General features: G+C 36.4%; 2 protein-coding genes across 2 annotated transcripts in view; one reads left to right on the top strand and one right to left on the bottom strand.

The window, feature by feature from the left end:
- The window catches only part of LOC148946798 (gamma-aminobutyric acid type B receptor subunit 2-like), a 174,906-nt gene that overhangs the window by 49,944 nt on the left and 97,346 nt on the right, over window positions 1–27,616 (bottom strand). The window contains exon 3 of the mRNA XM_089096427.1: window positions 10,967–11,183. Coding sequence (XP_088952553.1) covers window positions 10,967–11,183 — 217 coding nt within the window. The remainder of the gene's footprint in view (window positions 1–10,966; window positions 11,184–27,616) is intronic.
- Window positions 11,365–23,366, top strand: LOC148946799 (uncharacterized). The gene is made up of 2 exons (XM_089096610.1): window positions 11,365–11,420; window positions 22,019–23,366. Exon 2 carries the CDS (start codon window positions 22,315–22,317, stop codon window positions 22,753–22,755), a length of 441 nt encoding a protein of 146 aa, XP_088952736.1. The 5' UTR covers window positions 11,365–11,420; window positions 22,019–22,314; the 3' UTR covers window positions 22,756–23,366.

The following is a 27,616-nucleotide window of genomic DNA, read 5'->3' as shown; positions in this document are numbered from 1 at the left end:
TTTAGTTGCTCACCAACGGCTCTTGCTGAAGATCTAATATTTTCCTTAACACTCTTCTTGAAATTCTTGCCCAACCCCCAGTCCTGTAGTGTTGAGGCAGTAAAATTTGATGCAGCAGGTACAATATATTTTCTGGCAAGGGGTAGTGCTGAACGAAATAGCCTAGCAAACCAGATTCCAAGACCATAGCCAGACATTGTAGTACGCCCCTTGTAGTAGTCCAATCCATTGCCTATTTGACGTGGACTCAAAGCACCAACAGAACAATCGATATCGGGACAGACAAATAGAATTCTCCTATTGTTTATTTTAGGTGATTGTGCTGTCGTTGACAATGGGTCGAAAATGACATGTAATCACTGCTAAGCCTTTTGTTATTGCTAGAGGATCACCCAATTCACTTCTTAGTGTTAACTGGCAGAGTTCCAAAAACGAAGTGTTTACAGGAACATACTGAAAATGCTTTATATTATAGTGATGAACAAGTTCATGAGATGTTTTTCCTTCAAGAACACGTAGGAGGGGGACATTTGAATTAACCGACTCTCGATGTTTCCAAAAAGGATGCATAGAGAAATATGCAAGAGTCCGAGGAAAAACAGGGTGGATAATCAGCAAAAATAACTTGATTCATCTCGTAAACGGTGCCAGCATTTTTCCCATTGATCATATTCTGTTTAAAGCCAAGTACATCTCTCAGATTATCATTGAGAATAATTATTTCAGTGTCAAGAGGTGAGCTAATGTAAATCCTATCTTGTTCCAATGAATAATTAAAATGGAATGTACCATTCCTACGATACGAGATTTTCCTATTGATTGTACGACACAAATGTCTCATATTATAAAATTTAACATCTTTCAGATCGACAGGAAAAGGTTCGCTAGGCTTAAGTTCTTTGGAACAGTCAGATTTGAATTACATCAACCCATCCATTTCACCGACAAGTTATCAAGCTTTCATGCAATAAACTAACCACTTTTTAAAGATTGCAATAGCATTCTGGAGACAGTATTCGACAGAGGTCAAGGTATATGCACCGTCAAATTTAATGGTAGGGGAGAGTTTTGTCCAAAAATCACTTGTCGTATTCAAGTCATTGTAGAGAGGATTGGAAACGTTGGACATGAAAGTTACACAGAAATCATGGGGCATTGTCAATATCTTCAACACCGATCCAAGAATCAAAATCAGAGTTGTATCCTAGACACCGAACAAGTAACTGTTTCTTGCCCCTGCGACTACGTGTCTTTAATTTCTTTTCAATTTGATAGATTTCACTAGAATTTTTAACTTTTTGTAGTTCATAGTCATAAAAGACGCCGAGAATCTCCTCATCTTTGGTATCACGCAAACTATAAGTTATGGGTTTGGTGTCTAGGATTTTCGCCACTTTAAAAAGTTCTGTGAACCACAAGTAATTCCGCTTTTCAAAAACATTAGTTGTTCTATTAATTTGAACAGTATCACCAACATTGAATTTATTTTTCTTCTTGACAATCGTTCCATTGGAATACTGTTTAAGAAAGGTGTCAATTGTATCATGATCAGAATGATGAAGTTCCGTCGGCGTAGAGTTGGACAATGATCGATGAGGTCGTTGATTTTAAATCAACATGATTTTATCTAGATCATGAATAAAAGCCGATGTATTTTTCAATGTACAATATCTGTAAATTAAAAGTCGAATAGTTCTTATCAATCGTTCGGCCAATGCAGCCTTTATAGTATTGGGACTATGAAAGCGCAGTGAACTATACTTCTCTAGAACTTTCGCAAGATGGGGATTAACAAATTCACCACCGCGATCCTTTTGAATTTTTTTTATATGAATCCTGTTCGAGAATAGTTTCAATGGCCTAAGCAACTTCAACACCTCTCTTTGATCGCAATGGAATTGCATATGCATAGCGACTAAAAACACTGATTGCGAGTACACATTTTGCCGAAAGCCGAATTCAAAATGAGTTTATAAATTTCTTTTTCGGCTTTCGTCTGTGCTGCAGAACGTTTGTTGACAAAAGTGTCAACAAACGTTTTCAGATAGGGTTTTTGACTAAACTGAAGTGCTCTGTGAACCTTTGTGACGTTGAAACCGTTGTTGCACATCCATTTTAAAGCAACATGATGTACAACTATGTTTTTTTTTTGCCGAAGATCAGCAATAAGTTTTTGTTTTGAAGGTGACCAATGCAATCCGTCCACCTCAACTAAACGCCTATTGCGAGGGCTCAAAGAGTCCTTAGTTAAAGGTCTATTGATGCACGGGAAAACAAAATCCTTTACTGAATCATGAAGCTCGACTGGTTTCTCCCCATCAATTTCAAATAACCGTCCAACCGGACCATTCTCCTGAACACTGTCAAGGTTGGGGAAATGGGGAGCTTGAGGGTCATTGAGCCATTTATAGTCACCGCAAGGTAGCGCATAATGGGACATGGCCGAGGGGTAGAGAGAACTCATATCAAGGAAAACTGCATCTGATTTTATCCCCGCGTTCTCTCCTGTTGGATCAGTTTCCATACTACGATCCCCTTGAAAAACAAAACAACCCCTCATCGACTTTTTAATGAACAGGTGCTGATCAATGTCTGTGATTATCCCAATATTTTCCCCACTAATTTTTAGAAGTGGTTCATCACTAGATGAGGAGATTAAAAATATTAGTCCAAATCAAGATTAAATTACTCATATATTTTGTCTGTATTTTTACACATAATGTCTAACAGAGTTAAAACGTCACTCGACAAATACTTTTTACACCCTCCCTCTGCCCAAACTTGTTAGCAAAACTGTATTCCTCGGGGGTGCAATTACGATCGTATAGACTGTCGTAAAACGATTCAATTGAAGGAATAGTTTCATCAGTAAATCTCAACATTGAACAATAATAATCATAAAGATAGAAAGCCTTGACCGTTAACAAATCATAAAAATCATTTGGAAATTGTTGCTTGAGAAGGGGGAAAGCATTGCAACCGTCATCGTTTTTCTGCACTTGAATTAATTCGCTCAATGATTTGGGGAAAAAACTATAGGAATCTAAAAAGCAAATTTTATTCGTGTACTCAACGCCGGCTTCAACATATTTCCACATAAATTCCAAAATAAGCAACTTTTCCGATGATTTAGGAATGATTTTGTAGGAAAAGCTGTCTATCACCCATGCATCATCATCCACTGTTCCATTTCTTTGAAGACGTGCCAATGCTGGTAGCACATACTTCAGATCGTAGTTAGAGTTATGTATAAAAACTGGAAGAAAAAGTTGTTGTTTAATTTTTAAATTACATGAATTGTGAGCCCACCCCCAAAATTTAATTTTTCCTGTTGAATTGGGATCAATAAGGTGGTCGTGATCCTGCACAACGTCTTTTGGGGCAAGAGCACCTCTACAAACCCAGCAAATCGTCCCCTTTTCTAACGCCAGTTGCTCTTTATCTGACCATAGCATTACGTAGTGGATCTGATGCAATCGTGAAATTGCGCCATTTGCTGTTTTTATTAAGGATATCAATAGCTTTTCCATGCCGCCCTCCTCATCCATAGCCAAAAAAAAAACTCTTCCAATTGCATTTTATTGTTGGAATCGCGACGGACGTGTGCATAGGACCACGCAACTAGTTTTTGTTCCTTGACTATATTTGGCCTTGATGGGTCTGATACCTCAACTAGTCTTGTTTCACAATCCTAAAATATTTTATCAACTTGTAGCAGGGAATTTTAGAAATTTTTAAATTGTAAAATATCTTTGCCTTCTGGCGGCATTTCAATTCTTTGATTCCCATGAATTTTCCAATGGTCCATGTGGTCTGAGAATGTTCGATCAGATCTGAATTGGGAAAGGAACATGGGGCAATAGAAACGCTCCCCTTTCTTCACACCTTGAGATACGGGTCGACTTATTGCTGTAAGGGGGGAAAAATTACCATAGGAATTTAAATCTTTGGGAGGCTCGTAAATAACCCATACCCAATTTTTAACATTATCCACCATCGGTATCCTCACTGAATACAAAACCCCTTTTTTATTTGGCTTTTTCCCCCATCTACTAATTCAGTGTCATACTGGAGAACAGTCACCCCCCCCCAAAGATTTTCATTTGTTTTCTCAAGTAGACTAATTCATTTCAAGGACACCGGACACTTCCCCACTAAACAATCAAAATTTACTTTAGGGAATTTTTTTACCACGTTGCGAGCAAGTCCATTGAGATGTTTCACTGTTGAATCTTCTTTTAATGTTTTATGGGCTCCTGCTAAAAAGACATATTTAAAGCATTGCAGCCCTGTGTCAAATCTGAAACCCTGAACCCCTCCTGTGGCAGACAAATCTAGGTGGCATTTTATTTTTTTACCCCCCGCTCCCTTTAGAATAAAGTTTTTTTAAACCTACTGAGATTCAGATCCATGTGTTCAATATAAAAGATGGTGGAACCACTACCTCTCTCGTTAAACGTGTCCAAAGTTGTTATCAATTTATTCACCCAGTTAAAAAATTTGTCCTCAAATTTGTTTACACCTGGGTAAAAAGTCTGGTTGCCAGTTGAAAAATGAAAATAAAAAATATCCCAAGATGTTCCCTTTTGTAAATAAACTTTTTGATTCACCGATGCTTTAGCCCCCCTTGACCCCCCCCCCAATTTCTGAATTTGAATCTCAATTTGCGCTCGAATTCTGTCGATGTAGCTATGGAGAACATTCACAGGGTCTGTTAAAATAATGCCCTCGTTTTCCTCCGGAGGGTTAAAATCTACCCTATACGTTTGCAAGTGACCTAGAGCAGATTCTAACAAATAAAATTCACGTAGTTCCGGGGACATAGCACTATTTTCATGTCCTGCACCTGTTTGTACAGGATCCAATTCACTAATAGTAAAGTTATCGTTAAAAGTGTCTCCAGAAAAATTAGGCCCGACAATTTGCATAAGACTGTCCATTTCTTCAGCTGTAAATTGAAAATCCAGGGGGATATCAAATAACGTACCTTCACTAACATCATCATCCGGCGAGAGGGGACAATTACCCGTGATACTTTGAAATCCCGGACCAGGGAAGGCAGAAGTTTTCACAGCTTCCCCTTGAAACTAGAAAATGAATGGATTAAGTTTTTTTTTTGACGAAAGTTTTATCACAATTATAACACACTTTACTTTTTTCTTTTTGCTTATAGCATTATTTATCAAACGAATGCATAATAAATTACAAATTTTTGCTTATAGCATTATTTACAAAACAATCCATAATAAATTACAAATTTTGTTAATAGCACACGCACACATGCGCACACACTCACACACACACTCACACTTACACACACTCACTCGCACACGCACACGTTCACACACACACGCGCACACACACACACACACGAACACACATTCACACACACACACACACACACACACACACACACACACACACACACACACACACACACACACACACACACACACACACACACACACACACACACACACACACACACACACACACATACACACACACAGTCACACATGCTCACACACTCATACATACACACACACACACACACACAACACACAAGCGCACACACCCACACATGCACTCACACTCACACAGTTACACGCTAAAATATTCTTACAGGTTGAAATTGCGTTTCTAACCCCTTAGCCTATATCCTATTAGCCTATAACGTGCTGCTGAAACAGCGTCACATAGAAATGCGCTGTGGAAACAATTTATGCGATTTTTCCTGTGCTAATATCTCTCGTTTCATCTAAGATAAGAAACCTCCTGTAATTTGAAACTCTCACTTAGTAGCGAGTGAGCGATTAACATTCAAATTTATACCTGCCGGATTAAAATTCAACCTTTCCCGATGGGTTATTTTGATAAAATGATTAAATATGCGCGAAGATAAGTGCAAAAACATATCTTAGTTTAAGAACGCTTGTTCAACCATCAAGTGTGAAATAGTGATTTGTTTATATAGTTAGTTTGTTTAAAGAAATAATGGATTTTTGTATTAGAAAACATCTTGCTTAAAAGAGAAATTAGAGGTAAAGTTTTATAAATCTATAGAAAAGTATGATAAGCTATTTGCTACTTCTGTGTTATAATCATTCTTTTATATACTGCTAATTTGGTTAATGAGAGAAAATGAAATGGGATTATTATAGAATAGTTTAGAAACAAATTTAAGTTTTACTCATCAAAAGTTATGCGCTTCAGAAAATTTACCTTATTTTTGAAAATACGGAAAGAAAAAAAATTATATATATGCTTACAAATTCTGACTGGGCTTCTACACCTGAACTCCCTGGCAAAGTATGAAGGGGGTCAACCTCACGATCTTAAGTAGACTGGGCTGAGGCATTATGAGAAGTCGCCCACTCTCTTTTCAATTTCCTCCCAGGTTGCGTAGAGGTTTGCGCAGAGCTAACACTGGCATGAGAGGCTCCTGGCATTAAAAGTTGCGTGGTCATTGGCTGGTCCAGAGCATGTATAATTGAACCAGCATATTTGATAATGAAAGGCCTTGCAGCTTGCATCAATGTGGCTTCGTTCCATCTTGGTTTCTTTTCCGGAAGGGGGGTAATTGCAAGAATCTTTCTCCACCTTAAAAAAGAAGAAAAATTTAATAATGTAATAATAAGCCCTCTTTTAAAGATAAATTGCCCTCGACCCCCATGTAACTATACCCCCTTTAACTGAACCCTCGTGCAACTCAACCTCCCCTTTTAAGCACTTCAATTTTTATAAAAGCCACTTAATCATCTGTTAAACCCTTTTTGCTTTCATCAAATACGTCTCGTTTAATTTGGCCAGAAGCAGAAAACCGGTTTTAAAATAGATCAAGAACAAAGTGTGGTCAATATAATAGACAAGTACCCTTTTTTATAATTATAAAATAATTTCGTAACTAAGGGTCTATAGAACGCTGATTCTCGGAAGATTATTAATTCGTCAACAAATCTAGGGCTGTACACAAAAAAATTCACATTGCAAAAATGAAATTTTGGAAGTTGAATTTTCCCAATCACAAGCAGGACCGTCACATGTGAGGGGGGGGGGAGGGGGAACCCCCCCCCCCAGTGTTTTGTTCACTCGGTAAGAAAAATAAGTCAGTAAAAATCGTGGTGCGAAGCGCCACAATTTCTCCGGTGCCGCTAAAATTCTTTGTTCAGTTCAATAAAAACACGAGAATACTGACATGTCATATACAGAAATTTTGAACTTGGTCGGTAAACGTAGCAGTTTTACCGACTCCTACCATGATTTTACGGGTGGTGCCACAATTTTCTATTTGGTTAAATAAACAGTGTTAAAATAGTGACATGATATGCACCGAAATATAAATCTCTTTTGGTAAGTGCCGCGGTTTTACCGACTCGTCCCGTGATTTTACATATTGTTTTCGGAATGGACATTGTGCTAATTATTGACAAAAACAGTCGGTATAAATGATCAACCCGCCGGTAAAATTTCCAGCCCCGCCCCCCCCCCCCAAAAAAAACAACTTTGGCTAGTAACGACACTGACCACAAGGCGAACATTAATTCATAAATGAATGGCTATCAGTAATATTTGAGCCTTGAAAAACATGCATCTACATGCACGTTTTGGTATTTGTTAAGAATCCAGTAGTCACGCGAGGAAGACCGTAGCAAAAAAGACCGAGATGCTACAGGAAAAATAGGTTTTCTATGCCTTGTGAGGCGTTGCTCAGTCCGTGACAAACAGTTAAACTGTTGTTTTTTAGGGTTGAAGGGACAAAAAAAGATACCTAGGTTAGGTTAGATTACGTATTTAATATATACTATGTTTACTCCCCCCTTAATGTGCAAATATATAGCCCAAATTTGTTTCTGAACTATTATATTTTCATCCTATTTTGTTTTGTTTTGCTTCATTAGCATTAACCAAACTTCACTTCTCGCGTGACTACTGGATTCTTAACAAGTACCCACGTTTTACTTTAAAACATGCATTTGTACCCCATACGTGCCCCAGAATAGACAATCCCCATAATATCTATGAATTTTTGTAAAGTAGTCTATGCAGTTATAAACAAACGACGAGTTGGTGAAGGGGATGGGCCCATGGCCAACTAAACATGTACACCAAAAACTTGTATGATCCTGATTTCAACATTAAATGCTAATTTATATTTGTCTTAGGTTTCATTTCTTTACTTGTAGTACTTCCTCTTTGTTCCAGGCTTGGCTCCTTATTTAAGCTAGTTTTTGCGCGTTTTCAAGTTTGAAATTCGGTCTTAACTTTTCGAGGAAAAAAAGTATAAACTTAAATTCAGGTTTTTAAGTTAATTACATTCTATACACTAAATAAAATTCAGATAATTTACGAAACGCAAGTGAGAATAAAAATAAACAAAGAGACTTTCGAGAAGAAGAGGAATTTTTGGAAATAAAGAATGAAAGTATACTCACATTTAAAATAGAAATATCCATTTTTTTCAAAGCTGAAAGTGTGTAGTGTGCTATAACCACTGTGTTAAAACACAATGAAGATTAAATTCCAAAGAATGTACATTTTATGATATGTTTCAATTACGAATTGTTCAGCAATTCTATATGATTATCAGCCTAAGCAACAGGTATTAGATCTAAAAAAAACCCAGTCTGGTTGAAAAAAAAACATTGAGTTGAAACAAATTTTTTCGGGGAAACCCCCATTCATACTGCTATCTTTTTTGCAATGTTTATGAACAGGCGGGGACTCCCTAAAAATCTAAACCTGACTATACCCATCAAACCAGACTATACCCATCAAACCAGACTATACCCACCCAACCAGATTATACCCACCAAACCAGATCCATAGGTAAATGCACTGGAAAGGTGTCATGGAATAGATTATACCCACCAAACCAGATCCATAGGTACATGCACTGGAAAGGTGCCATGGAATGTAAAGTGGGACAAATAACACAGGATGGAACATAACCTACGCAAAGTATAACTTAGATACAGGATGGAACATAACCTACGCAAAGTATAAGTTAACATACTACTCACATACAAAATTCCTGGTTTTTGTTTTAAGCTAAAAAAACTCGATTGACTTTGAACAGCAAATACGCTAAATGACAGGTATAAATACATTTTGCTCCAAGCATTGTTATGCAAAAGTTAAATCATAATATAAAGAGTGGGAGTTAGGGATGACAGGCCTGTTTAAAGTTGGTCGATATTCACGAAATATCTTCTGAAGACAATTTTGACTTAAATCTATATTAGAAACTGAAATTTGTGTTAATCGGGGTGGTAATATTTTATTGATTACTGAACTGAAAATTTACTTAATTACTTAAAAGAAACAAAATAAAAAAAATATGCATTCGAATCAGCTCTTTCTCAAAACCTAATACCAATGGTTAAACACGATCATCCTCGAAAAAAAATGACAAACAAGCAAAAACCAATAAATAAGCATCCGTGATCATTGTCTTTGGTAAAAATACAAAATTTCTTGTTTGTAGATGGGGATCACTGTATACTGTAGCGTCTTCAATTTCCAAATATGATATACATTTCATACCACGCGTACTTGCTCTGAGCAAATACGTCACAACCTTAGCTTAGTTGCTAGTGGTCGGACAAAAAAAAAGGGTTTTCCATAGGCTTCTCGTGAATGTGTACATTGGAATCGCGCGTGCGCAAAGGCGAAGTATGAATATTATGAGGTTTTAAATGTGTTACACCTTTTTTTTTAACAGAGAGTAAAGCCTTTGTCGATACTGTATTATGTTCTCGCTACTGTGATAGGAATAAGGAATTCCAGATACGTCGAGTTTAGTGGTAAAGACCGCACAACTTTTTTTGGTGAATTCTCCAATTTCAAAAATGTAAGCCAATTTTTCTTACGGTAAGAGCTTTTGATTCTTACGTATTAAACTTGGTAAATTAAATAAATTTAAAATAAGCAAAAAGTTGATCCGTTTGATGCATATGCTCTTTTCAAAGAAATTTTATCTAAAGATTCTATAACCTTTGACAATGATCACTCTACTTAACGCTCATATTTGCGAAGAGTTCGATGAAAATTGAGATTAGTCAATGGTACTATTTGTAAGCCAGAAACTGGACGAGTTTTAGCTAAATCAGAGAATGGTCTCATACAAAGTTTAAGTGGTCAAGAAGTCTATATTTACCTCCTTTAGAAGGAACATATTCTCATCAAGGAATGATGAGAATACTTTTATCTAAAGATTCTATAACCTTTGACAATGATCACTCTACTTAACGCTCATATTTGCGAAGAGTTCGATGAAAAATGAGGTTTGGCAGTGGTACTTTTTGTAAGCCGAGTTTTAGCTAAATCAGAGAATGGTCTCATACAAAGTTTAAGTAGTCAAAAGTTCTATATTTACCTCCTCTAAAAGGAACATATTCCCATCAAGGACTGACGAGAATAATTTTGGAATTTAAATTGCATTACCAACAAGTAATGTACTGCATATTCGACTTTGAAATGAAAAAGAAATAGGTAGTGTTGTCTAAGTAGCGACTATTGAAATGATTCCATCGTTATATTCTATTTGTTCACCATTTTAATTTTAATGCCTTACCGTAAGAACCAGAACCAACCAACTTTATTCAAATTGCTAACGGAGGTTAGTTAAACCTTCGAAATAAAGCAACGGATCGATTAGCCACGAATATAGTATAAAGGGTATTTGGACGCAGGCTTCTGAAAATCTCAACTTTTTATAATTTTCCCAATAATACCTGATATTTTCATTGATTGATTGTCCTGCATTTCTTATTTGCCCTCGTCCCCTTGAACAAAGTCCTGCGTCCGGGCTTAAGAGTGCTTAGGATTTACTTTTCTGATTGACTTTTGGCTGGAATTCCAGCATTTTCAACTACTTGTGCACCAGTTAGATTAACTGAAAAGAAGAATTCGCATTTTCTTATATTTAATTAAATATTTGTTGTTCTATTGTTAGATGAATAGTTACCTGCTATAATCCACTGGTATCGCTTTCCATAGATACCCATAGCATAAGCATGACAAAAGACTTTCCTAGCCCAAGAAGAATTAAAATTTCCAAGGATTATACGAACGTCTTTTTCTTTCAGTTTCCCCAGGGGCGTCACAAGATCATCAACAAAACTTTGAGATTCTGGAACTTCAATGTCTGAATGTTCGAGTTCAGATAGAAGGTGGTTATGCGCCTGGAAAAAAATAGCAATACTAAAATTAATAAAAGCATGATTTGCGGCCTATTAGGGATATGTACTTCAAGTCTTAGTAATTAGATAACCCTAACTGGCAGCCAGTCCATCTAAGAAGCAAGAAATGTACGGGACGACGTCTCTTACTAGTTTTTACAGAAAAAGCTTTCCAGTTAATAGCCTGATGCCAATTCTCCTACGAAAAGGTTGTGGTAATCCAGAAAATCCCAGGAAACAGTAAGTTCTGGCACCAATGAGGTCCCTCATTGCTTTTGAGTTTTTTTTTCTTTTTAACTAAACATATATTCTTACAGCTAGAGAGCCTAAATTTAAATTATGTTATAAAAATTTATAATAGGTTTTATAAGTTTCGAAAATCATACATTAGCTTTGGTTAAGAAAAACGCTGCATAATGTATATAGTAATAATGAAAATAATTTTATTTTTGCCCGCTAATACAAAAAAGAGAGAAAAGCGGAGTAATACAAAAAAAAAGAAAAGGAAAAACAAGAACACTCAGCATCAAAGGACAAAATTAAGCAGTCACTTCTTCATTCACAAGATCAGATGTAGAGGCAAAAACTTGAACAATGTTTCCGATCCCTTTTTTTCTGCACTTGTTTCCGTAGACGGCACAACGACAATTCGGTCTACCATATTTTGAGATTTTAGAACGAATGTGTTTCTCTCGTAGATAGGGTATCGAAGCAAAAACTTGAGGTATTTACAGTATACAGACCGGAGTTTTAGTCTGTCAGTTTGCGTGAACCAGGCCCATAGCAAAGATGTATAAAGCAGGTGAGAAAGAGCAGCCGCTGCGTAAAGCTTTGCAAGAATCTTCCTGTTCAAGTTAACTTTCGGAGAGACAAGCTTCCCGTAACGTGAACGAATACTCTTGGTAATTTTCTCGATTATTAGTAAACGAGAACTTATGACATCATGACCGTATCTTATTCCAAGGTACTTCATGGTATTTCCAGGGAAAATTTTCATTTGTTCAACGGTCACATATGTAGAGCCACTGCTTTGCTGCTTGCTTGTCGAGGGACAGAATTCCACGAACTCCGTCTTTAGTGCTTTGAACCTTAGACCGATAATTTTGTAACCAGTTATCAGGTGGTCAATTTTTTCTTGTAGAAAAGTAACGTTGCAGCTTAACATCAGCAAGTCGTCAGTATACGAAAGCAGGCTGAGGTCGCAAAGATTGATACTGTCCTCCAGCAACGTATCACTTTCGACTATTAAAAAGGGCACTAGGCCTTTCGATTTCCAATTGAATGATCACTTTTGGAAACGACAACGCTTTTACCCTAAATTAAAACCCTTACCCTAAGGTCATTCTCAAAGACCTAATTTCCAGAACTTTCTACTACGTTGAAAAAAATGACTATCTGAAAATTTTGATTGGATGTGTTTGGAGGAATGGTGGGCGTGAGAGGGGGGTTAGTTATGCTCCAATCACTTTCGACTATTACAAAGGGCACTATCCCTCTCAATTTCAAGTTGAATGAGCCGCTTTTGTAGTTATACAACAACTCTATCTATAAAATCTTATATGCCCCCAGGGCATAAACTACAGCCTTTTCCCTTGGGGCTCTCGGGGGTTTGTCATCCTTAAATACATAATTTCCAGAACTTTCAACTATGTTGAACAAAATGGCTATCTCTAAACTCTGATTGAATGTTTCTGGGGAAATGGTGGGCATAAGAGGGGGGCTAATTACTCCCTCCTCACTTTCGACTATTAAAAAGGGCAATTTCAATTTCCAATCAAATGAGCCTTTTTGAAAGTTCTCTAACATTTTTTGATATAAACATTAATGCCCCCAAGGCATTACTTACAACCCTTGCACTGAGGGCTCTGAGGGGGTTATCATCCTAAAAGACCTAATTTCCAGAACTTTCAACTACGTTGAACAAAATAAATATCTCAAAATTTTTATTGTATGTTTTTGGGAAAATGATGGCCGTGAGAGGGGCGTTAGTCGCTATCCAATCACTCTCAACTATTAATAAAGGCACGAGCCCATTCATTTTACAATTTAATGAGCCCTTCTGAAGTTTCTACTACAACGTTTTCAATAAAAACTTTATATGCCCCCAGGACATAACTTACGACCCTTGCCCTGATGGCTGTGGGGGGAGGGTTTGTCCTCGTTAAACACCTTATTTCCAAAACTTTCAAATACGTTGAATAAAACGGCTATCTAAAATTTTTGATTGAACGTGTTTGGGGAAAAGGTGGGTGTGAGAGACGGGGGGGGTTTAGTTGCCCTCAAATCACTTTTGACTACTAGATGGGTACTAGCACTTTGAATTTCAAATCGAATGAGCCCTTTTTCCAAGTTTTGACGACAAAACTTTCAGTAAAAACTTTATCTGCACCCAAGGATCAATTTACACTTTTGGTCGTGGTGGTTGCTAGGGAGAACTTTGGGACTAGGTGAATGTGAGAGGGGGGTTAGTTGCCCTAGAATTAATATTTACTAATAAAAATCGCATTAGCCCCTTGAATTTAAAATCGAATGAGCCCTTTTTCAAGTTTCTACAACAAAAATTTAAGTAAAAACCTTATCTCCAGGTGTATCTATGTGTATTCTCTCTATGTGTGTCGTCTCTATGTGTGTGTCGTCTCTATGTGTGTCTGGTATCTCTATGTTTATCGTGTGTCTGTGTTTGTCGTCTATATGTGTGGGTCATCTCTGTGTGTGTGTGTCTTCTTTGTGTGTTTGTCGTCTTTGTCTGTTTGTCGTCTCTGTGTGTGTGTGTCGTCTTTGTGTGTGTGTCATCTGTCTGCGCGAATCGTCTGTGTGTGTGAGACGTCTCTGTGCATGAGTGGTATGTGGTAGTGTGTCTTGACTGTGTGTGTGTGTCCTCTCTGTGGTGTTTTCTTCTCTAGTGATGTTTCGTGTGTTCCTTTTTTTCTCCACTTTTTGTATGTAATTTTTCTACGTTTGCAGTATCATTGTGTGTGTCGTCTCTCTGTGTGTGTCGTTTCTGGTTTATGTTAGGTTAGGTTAGAGGGGTTAGATGTCCTCAAATAATTTTTGACTGTTAAAAAGGATACTAGTCTATTGAGGTCCAAGTTGAGTCAACCCCCTATCAGGTTCCTACATCAAATCCTTAAATACTAAATTTATGTTCCCCGAGATCATAACTTATAATCCGTGCATTGAGGGTTGTCGGGGAATGTCCTCCTGAAAAATATATTTTCTATCAGGAAATCAACTACGCTGAACAAAATGGCTATCTCAAAATTTTGTTTGGCTGTGTTTGGGGGAAGGAAGGGTGTGGGGGAGGGGCTAGTTGCCCTCCAATCACTTTCGACTATTAAAAAGGCCACTAACCCTTTGAATTTCTAATCGAAATGAGCTTTTTTTTGAAGTTTCTACGACAAAACCTTCTATAAAAACCTTATATGCCCCCACGGCATAACTTAAAACCCATGCCCTGAGGGTCGTGGGGGAGTATCCTCCTCAAAATATATTTTATATCTGGAAATCAACTACGCTGAACAAAATGGCTATCTCAAAATTTTGATTGGATGTGTTTGGGGGAATGATGGGTGTGGGGGGCCTAGTTGCCCTCCAATCACTTTCGAATATTAAAAAGGGTACTAGCCCTTTGAATTTCCAATCGAATGAGCCTCTTTTGAAGTTTCTACGACAACGCCTTCTATAAAAACCTTAGATGCCCCCAGGGCATAGCTTAATAGCCTTGCCCTGAGGGTTGTGGGGGGAGTGTCCTCCTCAAAAACATATTTTCTATCTGGAAATCAACTACGCTGAAAAAAATGTCCATCACAAAATTTTGATTGGATGTGTTTGGGAAAATGATGGGCGTAGGGGGACTAGTTACCCTCCAATCACTTTTGACTATTAAAAAGGGCACTAGCCACTCCAATTTGCAATCGAACAAGCCCTTTTTGAAGTTTCTACGACAAATCCTTCGATACGAAGTGTCCGGGTATGGAGAACCAATAAAAAACAACACATTGTGCCAACATCGTTCTTTACTTAGGCAGCGCTATACTTAGCAGCGCTAGCGCGCTGCCTATGATGACACTTGAAGAGCTTTCTGGAATGTCTGCAAGCTCATGTGCAAGAGGGCATTAGTAATCATATTAGGGAGTATGCATTGTTTGACGTATTTACGACGTAACACCTTTAAATTAGGTGTTGTTTTCTTAGACCATACTGCCGTTCTAAGACGAACAAATAAACTTTCAAATCCATTTATTAGACGGTAAAAAATAAATCCATTTATTTAGACAGTAAAAAAACAGGCACAAAAGTCCAGATATTTTGATCACATATGCAGCGACCTTCTTCATTAGATATACTAAAATAAAAAAAAGTGTAGGCAGCCTGACTTGGCAATTTTATTCTAGTGAAACCTGCTGATAAACTGATGCAGATCAATTAATTTACTGAAACTGTACATTGCGTACATACTTAACATTTGATTGACTTCGGCAATTCCTGAAAATCTACTAAGATTTTCAAAATAAACACTAATTATTATTGTACAAGCAATGTCTTATCACACTTTGTTAATGTATTAAATGAAAGAGTTCTAATAGTTTGGAAACTTTGTAATTTAATTGACCTCTCAACAAAGTGAATATCTTAGACATCTGGGCCTGGTGTAAAAAAAATACATAGAACTTTGAAATCTCTTAATTTTTGTTATTATGAATAAGTACCCTTCATAATGGAAAAACAATATTTACAATCAATTATATTGTACAGAGATTAAAAATCATATTAAGCAATTATTTCATTTTAGTAGCTCTTCGACATTGATTCGGGGGCTACCCTTTATGAAAGTAGAATGAGACCAAAACAAACTTTAAGCTTGCTAATGCTTGACATGGAAGGGCCTGCTGATTAATAAAATTCTCTGTCTAGACTTTAATTGCCAGTCCATAGACAATCAATATTTTTTTTATTAGTGATAAGGAATTTTTCCGAAATCCCAGTCCTTCATGTTTGTTTATATCATATCCCTGGTATATCAGGTATCATCACTTGTATATCAGGTATTATTGGGAGGTAATCTACGGGGGTCACCACTTATTGGTGCAAAAATGGCGCAAAAAGGTTGCTACGCCACTTACTTGAGGAGGAGAACCCCTTGTCGGTCCAAAGGTTAGTGGTATTCCCGCGCATACTCCAACGGTTCCGATTTCTATCTGATACGCGTCTGTGCCCGATTTACAATATACCCTGCCTTAGGGTACTCTAGCGTGATCGAATGGTCCCAGGGGCCACTTTTAAGGCAAACGGTTACCTGTAATATTTCTAACTATCTCTTTAGACTCGACCTAGGCTGAAAAGTCAAAGATTATATAGTATAAAAGATCTTACTGTAATCAAGTCACGCTACAAAAAGAAACTAAAACAAAAAAGGAAATTTTTCCCAGCCCGCTCCGCCAGCCGCGTGTCTGCGACGGGGTGATGGGGTGGTAATGAATTTTTCCAGCCAATCCGAGGGCTTACTAAATTACTGGTCAAACATCCCCAACTGCACACTTAACCTCGTGGTCTATGTAACCAACTACGTAATTAGGAGGGCAGAAAATGGTGCCACCAAAATTAAAGGAAAATTAATAATTATTACTAGTGAAAGGAAAACAATTAAAGGGGCCAAAAGAAAAGAATCTGGGAAGGACATTTTCCTGAACAAACTTGGACCAAGGGTTCCAACAGGTATTATCACTTGGTGTATACCTGGTAGATCACTTTTCGTTAACTGCCCACTTTCGAAGCGGATTAAAGACGTTATTTACTCTGAACTCAATTATAGCGAGGATCCTGGGATTTGGTTATTGGTACCTTTCGCGATTCATAATCGTTGCCGGCCGATCATGGTTCGTCAACAGTAAAAGGCACATAATAAATTACTCTTTCTAGAAAAATGTCATTGACTGAACTATAACTAAAATCAAAGTAACGATTCACCTCTATCTCATTGTAAAAACCAAAACAGACTAGTCCTGAACATCCTTTTCTCCAAAGTATCACACTTGAGGAGGCTTCCAGGATCTGCTGCAGTGCCAGAGGAAAAAATGTGACTACTCCAACACAAATATTAGAAAGCTCTAGAATAAATCTCAAAAGTCTATTTAGTTGTTTTTCGGTGCTTTCCAAAATGCCCAAAACATTCAACTGTAAAATGCAAATCCAGCAAATGGAATAGTTGTCCAATAACTGCTGGGCTGACCCAAATATCCTGTGAAGACGAGTACAATCTAACTGGGGTGATGCTAATGTGCGAAGTCCCACTTCTTATGAAATTTATAAATATACGCGTTTTTGGGCTGCCACCCAGTCTCTGTGAGAGGCAAAGCTGACATAATTGTTTCAGAGTTGTATAAAAATGACTACTTTCATTTGTTGATGACAATCTATTATCCATTTTAGGGCAGAACTGAGGTAGATGGACATAAAGTAAGGATAGTTCAAATAGTCTAACAGTTGTGTGAGGCATTTGAAGGTGATTGGAGATCAAAAAATGATCCAAAGGCTTATGACCGAAAGTATCCACTGGACTTGCAGGCAAGTGGATGACTGAGACTGTTCATATTATAAGAAATTTTCCTACTAGGAAAGCCTACTTGAATTGCAATGGGATGTGACCGCCAGTTTTGAGTAAACTTATGACGTGCAATGCTCACTGGACTTATAGGCAAACCGGGGACTGAGGAATAGAAATCACACTGTCCTTGTTCTGTATATGGCTGGTACTCACACAGGCATATATGCCTTGTTTAAATGGGATTATTCACCAGTCACAGAAAGCAAAGTAAGCAAAAGCTTTCGGCACCCATATAGCTTTTCAAGGGTGTTTGGCAAGAATTAACGCAAAACATTCATCATCAATTCTGCTATTTATTCTGCAAAATAGATTCATTTGAGTGATTTCTTATGGAGGGCATTAGTCCCATCGGCACCCATCTAGCTTTTCAAAGGCTTTTGGCTAGAATTAACCTAAGACACCCATCATCAATCTGCCATTTAATCTGAAAATATATTTGTTTTTGTGAGAACATTTTTCTATTGAGGGCATGGGTCTAGATTCAATTTCTTGTGTTTATGTCATATCTCCTCTAAGCACCATACCAATAGTTTTAGAAGAGAGACCTGGTGTCCTAGTGACCCTTCACAGAGAAACAAGACAGCAGACAAAGGGGGGAAAACATAATTGATTGTTTCTAGCGGAAATTATTGAAGCTCTCCTTAATGGTATCATAGCCCTAGCAGTACCTCTTGCTAAAATAATTTGGTATGATGTATGGTCAAACACATTGGTTTCTTAACTGAATCAGTAAACACCCTGCCTCGGCAAATGAAAAAGCTGTCAAATACCAGTGGTCATTCAGTCTGTTTATCATGTCATTTGATAAAAAAAAAAAAAATATCAAGTGAAAATAAAGAGCAACATTACGACTTAAAAGAGTAGAAATTATTCTATATATGAGGGGGAACAGCCCCTTCTCTTAATCCCAAGTTATTTACGCTTAAGTTTCACTAGTGATTTAAAAATGTTGAGCAGTCATTCTTAAAGAATTAGAAAAAAAGTCCATCTTTTGCGTAAACAACGATGGGACGAAGAGGGGGCAATCCCTCGAATACACGGAGTGATCTTTGTTTATTTTAAGTTATAATGTCGCTCTTTACTCACATTTGTTAAAAAACTTTTTCATTTATTTTTATTCGTTTTTAATAGCATACTCAAGGTTATTCAAATTGCAAGGAGGCATACCTCTCCTCTTTCTCAACCAAATCCCACTCTTCAAATCAAAATTTAACTTTTGCTCATCAGTTCTTCGAAAAAAAGAGCTCATTTAGTGTGTTAACAATGAAAAAATAAGTCTTTCAAAGAAAATAGTCTTTTAAAGAACGTTAGACCAAAAACAAGCAGAAGTAAAGTCAAGTAATAATTAAAGCTTTTAATGAACAGAAATTCCTGCTCATAAAAAAATGAAATCCAAAACAAAACTATAATAAACAGTCAAAATAAATAGAAATTATAATAAATAGTAAACTCAAAACCCAGCTCTAATGGTGACATATTCATAATTTGCATACCTAAGTTTTGCCCAGGTATTAGATTCAAATAATCTGTTTTTTGTCGTCTCCTTTTCACTATCATTGAATACACCCTTTATAAACGTACCAATATTCTATGTTATTAAGTTAATGAGGGTTAATATGATTGTGCAGCATAATAGGTGTAACCTATCAATTTCACTCTAAATACTTCTTTATGTTAAATAGAAATGTGATACATAAAGCATTCTTTCCAGGGCTGAACAGTATCACTCCTTGGAGGATCGTATCTTCGTCAAAGCTGTTTTGTATCCATAGTCTAGTTCTGATAATCGTCTCTACCAATCGTTCCATAATGCTCTTGGGAAAATTTAGACATCAAGCCAAATGGTCATTAGGACCTTCTAGCCTCACTTCGAAAGTGAAAGAAACAGTGTTGGAAATGGTTACTCCTGGTAAATAGATAATGCATCCTAGAAGCACCATGTCTCCTCAAGAGAACTTTTCTCGTAATGGGCAAAACATAGCATTCTATGGGAATTATATTGTCTAAGATTTTCCTTTTGTGTCTTGTTTGTAGGTACTTCAGGCCGGATTTTTTTCTGTCTGTAGATTTTTTTCATTTATTATGTTTACTGTCTTTAATCAGAGGGCTGATTTGTATGTTTTTTCTTTTGCTCTTTTCTGGGCTGTTCGATCAGCTTTTTGTCTCAGTAATTCGTACTACAATAGTTATTTTCACATTGTTATTAAAGAAACATCCATACAGTGTTTCAAATTTTCTGACATTACTGTATGACATTCAGCCAATGTTTTGGTAGTAATTTAAGGACTAACAGATACAGAATAAAAAACTTCAGCGTAAAGAGCGAGGCGTTGAAGAGGGGACAGCCCCTTTCATATACGGAATAATTTCTGTTCGTTTTAAGTTTTAATGTCGCTCCTTACTTTCAGTTAAAAAAACTTGTTTTTTTATTTAATTTCTGATCGTTTTTTTTAAATAATGCAGGTTTTGATTTTGGCTCACCGTTCATGAATAATTAAAACAAAATTTGCATATGAATTTTACTTTTTTTGGCTAAATGGCTTTCTCGAAAGTTGTTTGATTTTATTTACGAACGTTTTTACTAGTAATAAATATACGTAACTTACGAATTAACTTACGAAACGAACTTCGATATTTGCATATTTTTATTACGTATATTAGGGGGATCACCCCCTAGTCAATACCTCGCTCTTTACACTAAAGTTCGAATTTTGTTCCAATTCTTTAAGAATGACACCTTAATCCTAAATGCCGTTAATTAGAATAAATAGCTCTTATGAAAATACTAAAAAGCTTTAGCTTAAAGAGCGAGGTATTGACTAGGGGGCGAACCCAATCACATACGTAATAGTTTCTGTTCTTTTATAAGTTTAGATTTTGAAAAGTTTTCAGTTGAAAAGTTTTTCAGTTGATAATTTTTTTTTTTAAATTTAATTTATGATCGTTTTTTTAAATAATACAGGGAAGTCCTGCACCCCCTTCATAGCAATGTCCCTTCCCCCTAGAAAAATTCCTTCATGGAAATACTTGCCACGTAACCCCCAATCCACCACCCTCCCCCACAACCAGGAAAATTCCACCTGAAAACGTATGTATAATTCCCAATAACCAATAATATATGTAAACATTGGGCAAAGTTCATAACTTGCAGCCCTTCCCCCGGGGACTGTGGGGGATTAAGTCATCCTCAAAGACATAGTTACTATATTCTTCGACCATACTGAACAAAATGGCTATCTTAAAATTTTGATCGGGTGACTTGGAGAAAAAATGAGCGTGGCAGAGGGCCTAGTTGCCCTCCATTTTTTTTGTCCACTTAAAAAGGGAACTAGAACTTTTAATTTCCGTTCGAATAAGCATTCCCAAGATACTAGAACCACTGGGTCGATAGGATCACCCCTGGAAAAAAACAATAAAAAAACAAAAAACAAAAACACGCATCCGTGATCTTTCTTCTGACAGAAATACAAGATTCCACTTTTTTGCAGATAGGAGCTTGAAACCTCTGCATTAGGGTTCTCTGATACGCTGAATCTGAAAGGGTCATTTTCATTAAGGTTTTATGACTTTTAAGGGGTGTTTCCCCTTTTTTTGAAAATAAGACAAATTTTCTCAGGCGCATAACTTTTGATGGGTAACAATGAACTTGATGAAACTTTATATTCTAGATCAGCATAAAAATCTAATTCTTTTGATGTATCTATTGGTATCACAATTCCTTTTTTTAGAGTTTCGGTAACCATTGAGCCGGGTCGCTCCTTACTTACAGTTCGTTATCGTTACCACGAACTGTTTGATAAATAGCATTGTATTTCAATCTGAAATTCATAACCTATAACTGAATGAAAGCATTTAATAAACATTGATAGTGTGTTATACCTTCGATCGCAATAAATATTGCACCTTTGACTGGTCAATGGTACAACATTTTATTATATGACGGTAAAAAACATTAGTAAGTAAAAAAAAACATAAATTATTTAGCAGCATTTGGACAATTATTAATTAGAATGCATCCTCTTTTTCCTGTTTTCTTTCTATCTGAGCAGCCTAGATGACCTTGAAACAAATTGACAAGGATACTTAGCTCAGGTGCAAAGAAATCACTCAGAAAAAAAGCTTGAGGGTTTTTTTGTCATAAATTTTGCTGCCATCAGCATTCCTATGCTAATATTTCCCATATTACCTATTCTAATGTTTCCCAGGGTCAATTTTAAAGATTTTTTGTTGATAGGTGCACCACCAGGTACTACTTGAGCAGCAAATCAGTCAGGTTGGTCCAATTAAAAATTATTTTTGGAGTTTCTGGAAAACTTCATTAAGAACGATGAGCCAACAGTTGCTATACCAGTAATTCTTCTGATGGACAACCCTGAGAGGGATGTGACCATACCAGCGATCACTTTGTCAAAATTTTCTGGGATACATTTATTATCATTTCTTCCCCATACCAGTCACAAAATACAGCCAATAGAAAAGTTTGTTTTTGGACCTTTCAACACCATTTATAATGTGGCAGTAAATAACTAAATGTTGACTCCAGGTAATTCGGGCAAGCCTATCACAGTATATGATGTCACATCTTTAGTTGGATTGTCTTATCCGAAGACCTTCTGCCCAACTGACGTTGTAAATGGCTTTAAGGTAGCTGTATTAGTGCAACTCAATGATAATATTTTCACAGAAGATGAAATTTCATCTTCAAATGTAACATACATACCACTTCCGGTTGCTGAAAATTTAAATCAGAATGGTGAGGAAACCTTGGAAGCCACTGATTTTTCATCAAAAAATGCTACTGAAGGCATCTCACCACAGATTATTAGACCTCATCCAAAGGCAGGATCTAGGAAAGATGTCACCGAAGGTAGGCAGAGGCAATTGATTGCCTCTCCGGGAACGGAAGAAATTGAGAAACGGAATACAAAAAGAAAAAATGGAAAAAACAGTGAAACAGTTATTTTAGGTTGATTTAACATGTAGGCCTAATTCTGGCCCAGATATTGGTGACGGATTGGTGATGGATGATGGATGGATAGATTGGTATTGGGATGGATTTGGTGATGGATGATAACGATGATTGTGAAACAGATTTTGCTGGTTTGGCTGATTTGGAAGATCAGGAAAATTTTGAAAGAAATAAAATTGCTAAAGGTGATTTTGTTTCTGTAAAGTTGGGTGGCAATAGGAATGTGAAATATTTTGTTGTAGAAGTAGTAGCCTAGATTTAGGTGAAAGTGATTTACAAATTAAATATCTAAAGAAACTTGTTGATACCAACTCCAATTGATTTGTAAGGAATGACCAAAAGGAGTATCACATTGATCAATAAGATATTTTATTGAAACTTCCAGTTCCAGTGAAAACCTCTGGGCTACTCGTCAAATGGAACATCTGCAATTTGATATTTATTTGTCAATAATTAATTTAGAATAGTTGATATTTACTTAAGAACAAGTAGTAAATGTTCTCCTGTTTCTTTTATTACTTATTTATGAAAGTAGTCAAAGGTACAACATACAGTATTCAATGGTACATGACCTATGTTGTACCTCTGATTAGTTGACATATATTTATGTGACCTTAATTTACTCTATAAAATGAATGCAACATATGTTCCAGAGATTAAATGTGTGTTTTAAGAGCTAGAGTTTGTTAGGAATGTAATAAATCATTTCATATTGAAATACAATTGTCGTAAAAATAGTTTTTTCAAAAAATGGTCAAAGGTACAACACTCTTCAGCCTGAATATAAGTATATAGCTTAACTACGAAACTGTTTTTGTTTTACTATTGTAGTAAAACAAATGATACATTAGCCTGTTTTATTTTTCCTAAGAGAGAGTAATAAACACCAGCAAAGATCAATGCCAATATACTACAACTTTTGCTAATCAGTTTTAATAGCTACTGCAACGACAACTTACTTCAGTCAGCATACTACAATCTAGTTAATTAATTTAAATGTTGCTCCAACAAGAACCCACTTCAATACTAGTACATTGCAGCATAGTTCATTAATTCAATGTTGCTCCGACAAAGAATAATTTGGTAATGGTAAAACTAAATTTTTTTTAATATTTAGAAATGCTCTTTTGATCCCAATGAATCGAATTATAAAGCAAATGTTCCCCTTTGCGGTGACGAAAAAAACCGTGAGACCTGTAAACTACAAAAAAAAACTCAATTTAGTTTTGCAGATACAGCACTTAGCTTATTCTCTAAACTTTGGGAACTAGCGGTTAATGTTATTATAACATTAATAGTAGCCAAATGAAATGTGCAGAAGCACTGTTTAGGCCTGTTTCAAATGGCTTTTTTTTAAAGTAAATACCTCGTTAGGTACGTCAGTTTCAAAGTTCCAGATACCTATATCTGGGTAGATACGAGTTCTAGATGTTAGCTTCCGCAATGGAAACTAAAATATCAGCAAATATCGATGCTATTTTTTTTTTTTTTTTCCTTTCGTACTCCTGAAATAAAAAAAGATCAGTCCTGGTTCTATCTTCTTTTTTTATCTAAGACTCTTTGCTTATTTGTAATCTAATTTGTCCCTGTTTCTCTATTATTCCTTCACTTTATTACCTATCTATCTTACCTCCTACTCGGCGTTCCATAGCTTTCCACTTTTATAATTCCTCACATACATAATTTTTTCTCTCCTAGTACATTTTATCTACCATTTTCCTAAAAAACTTTTTTTTCATTTATACGATCCTTCATCCATTTATTTAGCATACAAAAATGACAAAACTCCCACTCGAATTACCGATAGTAAGAAAGAGATGTTTTTCTAGACTATACCTGGAACATAGAATATTAAAATACAAATTTGGTATGGATGTACGGTACTCTACTTTAAAATACATACACCTTTCTTATAACACTTTAAAACACTTTTTACTATATTTACATAAATAAAATAAAAAAACAAAAATATAACGCCGTTTCTTTTTAATACATCATATTTCAAGACACTCTACTTACGCTGGGCCTTGCGTTGTTAGGTAGCTACAATAATCCTCAAAATAATTCCCATAAATCAAATACTTCACAATCCAGGTATATCGTATCCCCCTCAACATATAAAATAAATTCCACTAGTTTAAAATAAATTCCAAACAAACATTAAAAAAAAATGACCAAATCTAAAATCTATAATCTAAAATTCATAAAATCCAATACTATAACTATTCAATTAGATTGAAATCTTACCTAATAAAGAAACTTAAAAACACTGAACAAATACTGAAGCTAACCATTATAATCTAAAAATTCTAGTTAAACTTTAAAATCAAACACTTCATTAAAAGTTCGAAATATTTAACATAAAATCTGCTCTTATTCCATATACCAAAATTAAAAACTCCATTTTCTAATCTTCTACCTAGATCCTTATCACAAAATGAAAAAACAAAAATCATACAAATGTAAAACCTTAAACCCTATAATTTTTCCTTAACAATCCTTTTATTATTATTATTTTTTTCCCCTTTTTTTTAACAACACATCCTTGCCCACTAAGACACACAAACTATTCCCTTCTACTTTACACCGAACACGTTCTCAATTTTTCTTACATTTCATAATCCTTATCCTTTTCCATTCTGTATCCACACGATTTAATGTACACTATTGTCCTTGTATAGGCCTCATCATCTACTTTGAGGTACACAGCTTTCTCTTAATTAATTTCATCTTTTTTACCTGTAACACTTGCCAATAAATTCCTCAGTCCTGCTACATTTTTTTCTTGTTTTTCACGTTCTAAAATTACCTGGCAGTACGTTTCTAGTTTTTTCTCGCATAGCTTACAAAGTCCATTACTACCACTCATATTCATCTTTACTTTCTGTGGGTAACAAATTATGCATAAAGAAAAACATATGTTCTTTAACTTTTGGTGGCAACAGGCAACTTTCTAGTAGTATGAAACTTTTGTCCACCTCTTCTTCACTATAACTATCATTTTCAATTATTTTTAGTAGAGGAAGCTGCTTCTTTTTTTCATAATATTCCTTAAGTTTTACTTTGTCAATTTTCTCACTTATCTCAAGCGACATTCCTAATTTTTCTATTTCGTAAATTCCTTTGAATGCTTGATTATATTTTGGAGGATATTTCTTTTCTTTTCTTTTCCATATATCTTTTTCATATCGATGCTATGGGTCAGTGCTTCCACAGTCCCCGAGTTCCAAAGATTTTCCCCCAAAAAAATCTCGTACAAAAATACAAAGCTCAAACGTTTTTTTGACATTTAATCAAAACTGCTGGGTCGATGTTGGAAATTTTGGCGGTTGGCGTATTTCCGACAAACAGCTACGCTTAGAAAAACTGGCTGAGTGATGTTCGACAACAAGGCTGGGGGTTAATAACAGAAACCGGGGTCAGTATCGCAGCCTCTCCTGGGGGCTGTAAATAAAGAAAGAAGAGAAAGAAAGCGCCTAGGATTTTCGCTCAGCAGGGCTCATCGACATGTGGACACATCCCGTGAGTTACAAACTTTCTACCAGCAATGGGTTAAATTGCAGTATTAATCAGAACACCCTCATGGAAGGGTCCACTATAGGAATAAAACTGCGGCAGGGTATATTGTAAGAGAGCTGCGGTGGCCTCTTGAAAGGGCTGTCGTCACCCTGTCAGGGTACTCGCAAGACTGGAGACCTTGCGGTTAACTCTATTTCCAATAAACATCGATGGATCTCAGACCAAAAAATGTTATGAATACGGCTACGGCACTCCTGGCAAGCGACATGACGTCATTGGTATGGGTGTCGAGAAGTAAACAAACCAATTATGCTACAGCATTCCTGGTAGGCGACGAGACTTCGAATATGGTGCCAAAATAAAAAAAAAATCAACAAGCAGTATATTTAGGAAAACAAACAACAGTCATAAAGCAAGCAAAATCAGCACTAAATATTGGGTGCTGGAATCTCAGATCTGTCAAACAAGAAACTACGCAAGCTCACATTGTCAATGAGATAGGAAATTATAGCATTGATATGTTATGCGTTTTCAAAACCAGAATCTCTGGTTCTGGCGGTTCTAGGCGAACCCCCCCCCCCGGCGAATACCCCCCCCCCAAAAAAAAATAACCCCCCTCAGAAAATACCCCCCGCGGAAAATACCCCCCCGAAGGAAAATAACCCATCCCCGAAACATACCCCCGCAGAAAATAACCCCCTGCGGAAAATATCCCCCAGAAAATACCCCCCAGAAACTAACCCCACGGAAAGTCCCCCCCCCCCCGAAAAAAAAATACCCCCCGTGGAAATTAAGACTTTCCAAATTTGAGAATTTTATTTGAGTTTTATTTTTTTCATTTCCGTAGGGGGATGGAATTTTGGTACTTGTGTATTATGCGCCACTCACTCAAGTTTACGCTGTGTCAAATTCAAGAACACACTGGTTTTTTGTTAGTTTCTTCGTTACTTTAGAAACAAATTTGCGCTATAGATTAGGGGGAGGGAGTAAGCATAACGGGTCTGCATGCAAAATGTGTTTGGTACAATTATTCTGCATATTAGATATATAGATAAATATGTGTATTTTAAAGCCAAATATACGGCCACGAAGACATTAAAATAACACAAATGAATATAGTGAATGGGGGGGGGGGTGTCCAACCCCCCAAAAATGCCCTCCCCCACGAAAAATACCCCCCTCCCTCCTTTGGAAAGTAGCCACCGCGGAAAATACCCCCTCCTTGGAAAATCCCCTCCCCCCTTGTGGAAAATTTGAAACTTTTATTCGAGTTTTTTTTTTATAGTTTTGTTGAAAAGTGCTAAGGAACATGAAAAAGAGGAATTTACACACCGGAAGTATCTT

The sequence above is a fragment of the Artemia sp. Qi Xiang Cuo genome, chromosome 11 (assembly GCF_049724085.1).
Source record: "Artemia sp. Qi Xiang Cuo chromosome 11, ASM4972408v1, whole genome shotgun sequence".
Classification (NCBI taxonomy): Eukaryota; Metazoa; Arthropoda; class Branchiopoda; order Anostraca; family Artemiidae; genus Artemia; species Artemia sp. Qi Xiang Cuo.
The sequence above is the reverse complement of the archived record's forward strand: the minus strand, read 5'-3'. Positions and strand labels throughout refer to the sequence as shown.

Bases quoted from the DNA above. Each gene is read 5' to 3' on its own strand.
- LOC148946799 (XM_089096610.1), top strand. From the start codon at position 22,315: ATGTTGACTCCAGGTAATTCGGGCAAGCCTATCACAGTATATGATGTC.